This window comes from Penaeus vannamei, chromosome 39, assembly GCF_042767895.1.
Source record: "Penaeus vannamei isolate JL-2024 chromosome 39, ASM4276789v1, whole genome shotgun sequence".
Lineage (NCBI taxonomy): Eukaryota > Metazoa > Arthropoda > Malacostraca > Decapoda > Penaeidae > Penaeus > Penaeus vannamei.
Window position 1 is genome coordinate 3,011,225 of NC_091587.1, and position 7,500 is coordinate 3,018,724.

A 7,500-nucleotide genomic window follows, 5' to 3' on the forward strand; every position below is an offset into this window, starting at 1 on the left:
GGCGACCTTCTGTAATTTCATCTTGCATAATTATTATTTTTTATTTATTTATTTTTTCTAATGTTAATCATAATATTATCTCGACTTTTTTATACGGATAAAAAAAAATCTTCATATTTCTTCAATATTCTTCGTTCTCTTTAACTTCTTTTCTCTTGCATTTTTCTTTCTTTTGTCCTCATATTAAGAAACTTTCCATCTCGCTCTCCTGTGTTCTAATTTACATATATCACCACTTTATCTCGTATTATTCTAATTCCTTCTTTCTCTTCGTGCTCATACTTATACTTTTTTCTTCTTTTTCGAGTTTATACTAATATATTTTTTCTTCTTTGTGCTAATGATATTTTTTTCTGTGTACTAATACTAATACCTCTTCTTCTATTATTCTATATATTATATTCTTTATTATATCTTTTATTCTTCTTCTATTATATCTTCTTTCCTTCTATTATATCTTCTATTCTTCTATTATATCTTCAATTCTTCTTCTATTATATCTTCTATTCTTCTTCTATTATATCTTCTATCCTTCTTCTATGATATCTTTTATTCTTCTTCTATAATCTTATTTTATTATTCTATATCTCATCTTCTAATATTTACAAAGAAGAAGAAGCAAAAAGAAAAATCGACTTCTCTGTATAATTTTTTTTTCTTCACGTCTCGTCTCTCTCATTCCCTTTGACTCCACGAAGGGCACGTACTTTGTGCTTATTTTATTATTCTCATTTCCCTCCCTTTTGTCTTCTCTTTTCTTCTATATGCTAATATTAAGAAGAAATAGGATCTCGATTTTTTTTAGCTCTAATGAGTAAGAAAGATCACCGAATTTGTTGTATTACTGGTTCTCTCTGTCTGTCTTTATTTTCTCTTTTTTCTTTTCTTCTTCATCTTCTTTCTCTTAATCAAGATAACTCTCTATCTTTTAATCAAGTTCATTATTTTCTTTTTTCTTTTCTCCATATTCTTTCTCTTATTTAAGAGAATTGATGATTTTTTAAAATCTTTCTCTTGATTAAATTCGTTCTTAATATGTCTTCGAATTTCCTATGGCCAATGGCGCCAAATCGACTCCCTTTATTCCACCGTCTCGTCTCCCTCCTCCCGTCGCTTCACCGCCTCGTCTCCCTCCCCCCCTTCAGACTCCCCGAAGCACACGAACCGCGGCGTGCGAGGCCTGAGGGCGGGGGGAGGCTCGCCCCGTCGCTCTCGTCGCCGTCAGCAGCAGCACCTTCAGCGCCCTCAGGAGGTGGTGGTCGTGAGGGAGGCTTCGGCAAACACGCAGGGCCTGGATCCGGAACTGGCGCGGCTGCAGGTGGGTGTGTGTGTGTGGAGGGGGGGGGGGGAGGATGGATGTGTGTGTGTGTGTAGGTGTGTGGATGTGTGTGTGTGTGTGTGTGTGGATGTGTGTGGGGGTGGGGTGTGTGTGGGGGGGGGGGAGAGGGTGGATGTGTGTGTGTGTGGGTGGATGTGTGTGTGTGTGGATGTGGATGTGTGTGTGGGGGAGAGGGTGGATGTGTGTGTGGGGGAGAGGGTGGATGTGTGTGTGTGTTGTGTGTGTGGGTGTGCGTGTGTATGCGTGTGTGTGTGTATGTATTATGTGCGTGTGTATGTGTGTGGGTTTGTGGGTGTGTGGGCGGACAGGAGATTAGGGTGTTGCTTGAGGACACGAGGACAGGGCTATGTGGGGGAAGCCCGCTGGTGTCCTTCGTTATGGCCGTGAGAAGAACGATGTTATTGTCATTATTTTATGATGGTTATTGATAATTGATATATATTATGTTTTATTTGTGTTGATTTTGATGCTTATAGTATTGATTGTATCTATAGTATTTGCATTTTTAATTGCAATTATATTATTCTAATGGTTTTGTGCTCCACTCTGTTCTAGATCAGTTAATCTATATATTCATGACCCTGCTACCGAGATAACAAAATGATTACGACACCAGAAATGACTAAATAAAGCCGAAAAAACATCAAAAATCAAAATCGAAAATGTCTCTCCCTCTCTCTCCCCACAGTCGATCCCCACCTTCCTCCCCATCATGCGCGGAGCCCTGACAGCGCCTTCTGCACGAGATCCCGAGGTCCTGGAGCGCCTGGACTCGGCTGCCCTGGTGGCACTGTGCCGTCGCTACCAGGCACACCTCCACGCCACCGCCTCCGCCACCAGCCAGCACCAGGACCTCCTCTCCGGCAAGATCAGGGAGGTACGTGGTCGTCCTCCACGGATGGAAGGTGTTCGGGTGGTAGTTTTGAGTGAGGGTGTGTCTGTATCTGTTTTTTTGTTGTTGTTATTCTCTTTTCTTTTTATTTTTTCTTTCTTTTTCTCTTTGCTTATTTCTTTCTTTCCCTCTTACTGTTTTCTTTCTTTCCTTCTTACTGTTTTCTTTCTTTCTTTCTTTTTTCTATCTTTCCATTTTTCTTTCCTTTTTCGTTCTTTCTGACTTCCTTTTTTGTCTTTGTAAATTCTCTTCACCTTTGATTTTTATAGATATTTCAAGCTAGTGATTTTTTTTTGTAGGGTTTATTCAAATAATCTAATCTTGTTAATAGAAAATGAAAAAGAACATTTTCATTTGTTGATCAAATTTTTGTGTAAATTCACCTCCTCTTTCGTTAAATAAGCTATAAATCTAAAGGGGGTGCGAGGACACAATAACATTTTCTTAGGGGTGCGGGTCTAAAAAAGGTGGGAACCACTGCCCTATATTATACCCAGTAAACCACCCCACTACCCCAGATATACCGGCAATTATACTCAATTTTTATCCTCACCATAACCGTTTTCACAAGTAGATGGTTTCAAATTTACTTGGCTTCAATTTAACTCCACAGCAAACCCTCCTTGCTTCAATTTAACTCCACAGCAAACCCTCCTGGCTTCAATTTAACTCCACAACAGACCCTCCTGGCTTCAATTTAACTCCACAGCAAACCCTCCTGGCTTCAATTTAACTCCACAAAAAACTTCCTCTTTCCCTGCAGGTGGACTCTACTGTGAGCGGGTTGGTGACGCAGGTGACGGAGAGGCAGCGTAACTTCGCCCGTTACGCAGAAAAGCTGAACCAGGTGAACGAGATAAGCCACGCCCTCTCCCGCTGCCACGCCTCCCTCAACCTCATCCTCGAGAGCCTGGAGACGCTGAACAATTCTCTGCCGATTCAGGACCGCCTCGAGCCATTCGTGTGGACGACAGGTTGAAGGAGGAAGGGTGGAGGGCGTGAGGGGGTGGGTGGGGCGTGTGTGGGGGTGGGTGGGGCGTGTGTTCTGTTTGTGGGTGGGTGTGTAGGGCGTGTCTGTGGGTGGCTTTGACTGGGTGTTTGTGTAAGTGGGTGTGACTGGGTGTTTGTGTAAGTGGGCGTGTCTGTGTGTCTGTGAGTGGGTGTGACTGGGTGTTTGTGTAAGTGGGTGTGTGAACAAAAAATACGAATGCTTTGATGTGTACACGCGGATGGGATGAAATCCGGACACAGTAGAAGCGAAAGGAAAACCTGACGTTTCGAAGTCAAAAGTTCATCATCAATAAAAGGAAGTGATTAGGAAGTCTTGTCAAGTTCGAAAACTTTTATTTTCTTTCTTTTCTTTTTCCTTCTCCGGTCCTGTTTTGGCAGGATTTCTTTTTATGAATGAGTATATGCTTGCTTGTGATTGTGTATTTTTCCGAGTGTGTGTTATGTGCTGTATGTGTGTGTGTGATTGTTTGACTTTGTGCTCATGTGAATGTGTGAAATGTTTGACCATGGGTGTGTATTTTTATAATTGCGTGCGCTTGTGGAAACGTGTTTATTTAACCATGATATTGTGCGTTTGAGAATGAATTCATATTTTGACTATGGTTGTATATTTGTGTGACTGTGCGTATGTTTAGATATGCAACATGACTGTATTTCTTTGTGTGTGTATTTATAAGCACCCATGTCTCCCCTTGTATGAGTGCGTGTCTTTGCATGAGACCGTGTCCTTGCGTGAGTCACTGTCATGTCTGCTTGTCCTTGTGATGTCAATTATTTATTGTCAAGCCGAAGATGGTGTATAATTGTTCAGAAAGAATAAGTCACAATCTTACAATACTGAACAACAAGGTGATATTCATGAACACGGATTGTGATCTTTCATTCCACAATTGTCAAAGATCTTTTCCACATAAGTGTAAAAATCTCTATTGGGACTGGATACTGATAGAATAAAAGCTGGTACGGCATTTGTTTGTGTTTTTTTTTTTCCTGAAATTAATTCCAACGATTATGTCTTGAAATGAGCCACGAGAAGGGTAGAGATTCTCGGAAAACGAAAAGTTATTTCACATTTCGTCCATCCATTAATTATAATACGTCTTGAAATGAGCCACGAGAAGTGTAGAGATTCTCCGTGAACGAAAAGTTCATTTCATTTCACATTTCGTCCATTTCATCAGTCGGACCTTGGCGGCCACACAGAGCAGAGGTCGGATGTTGTCGTCCTTGCCTCTGGACCGAGTTGGCATCAGGAAGGGCATCCAGTCAGAAGGAAACTGTCCCAGGCTTAGGTACAGCATAGGCAGCTGAAGGTGTATGGGATGGTCTCATAGACCTATAATGGATGTGTTTGAGTGATGATTAATACCTGTATATATAGATACATGAGGAATCCCACACATATACGAAATACTGTAAATTGAGTAGGATACAGATAAAAAAAACCCACCAACCATGGAATGCAATTTAGAAACTAACGAAGGTCAAATATTTTTGTCGTTTGTGAGAAAAAATAATTAGATAATTGAATATATTTTTTCATTTTCACAGGGTCTAAAAGTAGCATAAGAGTGACATGTTGTCCAAGGTTTCTGTTTTCTTTAAGAAGATAATCGGGTACATGCACACACCCTTCGACAATCATAAATAACGGAAGAAATTGCCTTCCAGTATAATCAAAGACATTTTTATCTCTCTCTCTCTCTGCATATATATATATATATATATATATATATATATATATATATATATATATATATATATATATATGGATATATATATATTTATATATATATATATATATATATATATATATATATATATATATATGGATATATATATAATATATATATATATATATATATATAATATATAATATATAATATATATATATATATATATATATATATATATATATATATATTTATATATATATACATATATATGATGTATAGACAATATATAATATATATGTAGATATATATTATATACACATATGATATATAACATATATATATATATGAGATATGGATATATATATGTATGTATGTATATGGATATATATATATTTATGTATGTATATGGATATATATATATTTATGTATGTATATGGATATATATATATATATATATATGTATGTATGTATATGGATATATATATGTATGTATGTATATGGATATATATATGTATGTATGTATATGGATATATATATGTATGTATGTATATGGATATATATATATTATATATTGATATATATATTGATATATTGATATGTATATATTGATTTATATATATATGGAAATATATATATATATGGATATGGATATATATATATATATATATATATATATATATTTATATATATATGGATATATATGTATATGTATATATATGGATATATATGTATATGTATATATATGGATATATATATGCATATATATGGATATATATATGTATATATATATGGATATATATATATTATATATATATATATATATATATATATATATATATATATATATATATATATATATATATATATATATGGATGTATGTATATATACATGCACACACACACACACACATACACATTCATACATAAAACACCGCGATTCGTCATCAGGTGAAGACGAGTCTCGGTTTCACATTACACGGAGGCGCGACGTCTTGCCGAGTCGTGCCAGCCTCTTCCTCTAGGTGTTAAGGCGCAGTAATCTGCAGCATGTTGGGGTCTCACTGGTTCGTTGTCTCATTCTTATGCTGCTTCACCTTGTCTCGGTCTTTATTCTTCTTCTTTCTTATTTTATAGGGTTTTAGGTCTTTATTCTGCCCGTTGTCATGTTTTCTACCTGTTGTCGTTTGTTAAATGTATCGTTTTAATGTTGTCTTATCCTTTTTCGTTTTTTTTTTACTATGTGTTGGGTTTCGTTCTTTCACAGAATGAGGTTTTACATTGTCTCGTATTATTATCATATTACCTATTATATATCTATTATCTCGTATTATCTCATGTCATCTCGATCTTTAGAGTTCTATTCTCGCACTTCTTATTTCGCTTTTATACTGTCTTTCTTTCACTGTTTCGTTATTGCTCCTATTAATCTTATATGTTCTTTTTGTATGTTGTCTCTCATTATCTATCTCATTCTTATGCTTGTTCTCTTTCAGTGCTCATCTCACTCTCTCTTCTGTCTGTCTTACACTATGCTCTTTTCTGTTTCTTTTCTTACAATATGCCCCTTCTACTGTATTTCTCTTCCTCTGCCTAGCCTAACTTGCTCTTTTGCTGTCTGCCTCGTTCTCACGTTCTTTCTTTAAATCCCTCTCCCAGAAACATCTCATTAACATGAGTTTAGCTTGTAATGTCTGAGCCTACGGAAAGGCTTATTAAGATAGGGACTGAGGACACCACGTTAACTCACCCTTCGAAATGTAATTGACTTTCGTATCGATAAACTTGCTAATTTGTTAGTCAGTATCAAAGCGTCATTCGTTCATGCATTTTCTTTCTTCCACCCTCTTTCTCTCGTATTCTCTTAGTCTTGCTCTCTTACTGTCTCGCTTTTATTGTTTTGTCCTATATGTCCCTTTTCCTGAACTATCTCGCTTTCTCACTGTTTCCGTTTTCTGTTTATCCTCAACTGATATAAACCGACATTTTTCCTCCTATGAATGTGATTCAAATTAGAACCTTATTAATGCGTGGCTTAAGGTAAATAGTAATTTAATGCATGAACATTTTTTCCTAATATGTTTTGTCTCTCTTTTTGTCTATTTTCCTATGAATTTATTTTCCATCTTACCAACAATGAAGACTTCTTGAATTTTTTTTTACCAACGATGTATCATGTGGTTGATATAATGTATCTTGCATTTATCTGTCCATATGGGAAATAATAATAATAATAATAATAAATTGATAAGTAAATATAAACGAAATATCCATTTTTTAAAAATTATTCTCATTATTTCCCATATTGACCGATAAATGCAATTCAGTAGTTTATTAACGTGTTGCTAGTGTAATTGGTAATTTAATATACAATTTTATTAGTAACGTAGTCTTGAGAATTTCTTTCATCTTTGTTTGTCTACTTATTCATACTCCAAATTATTTTTTCGATATTACGATTATTTTATTATCTTATGTATTCAAGCATTTTCCCTCTGGAGTTTAAGAATCAACAGAAACGAAATGTAATTATATAATCTTATTTACCCTTTGTATGTATGTTCTTTATCTAAATTTGTTATCCG

The 7,500-nt window shown here is 35.7% G+C and overlaps 1 protein-coding gene across 1 annotated transcript in view; it reads left to right on the top strand.

Annotated features, from left to right (window-relative positions):
• Positions 1-4,212, top strand: part of BORCS5 (BLOC-1 related complex subunit 5) — a 126,658-nt gene extending 122,446 nt beyond the window's left edge. The window contains exons 4-6 of the mRNA XM_070116635.1: positions 1,146-1,318; positions 2,028-2,216; positions 2,995-4,212. Of these exons, the coding sequence (XP_069972736.1) occupies positions 1,146-1,318; positions 2,028-2,216; positions 2,995-3,210 (578 nt within the window). The 3' untranslated portion in view covers positions 3,211-4,212. The remainder of the gene's footprint in view (positions 1-1,145; positions 1,319-2,027; positions 2,217-2,994) is intronic.
• The last annotated feature ends 3,288 nt before the right edge of the window (positions 4,213-7,500 follow it).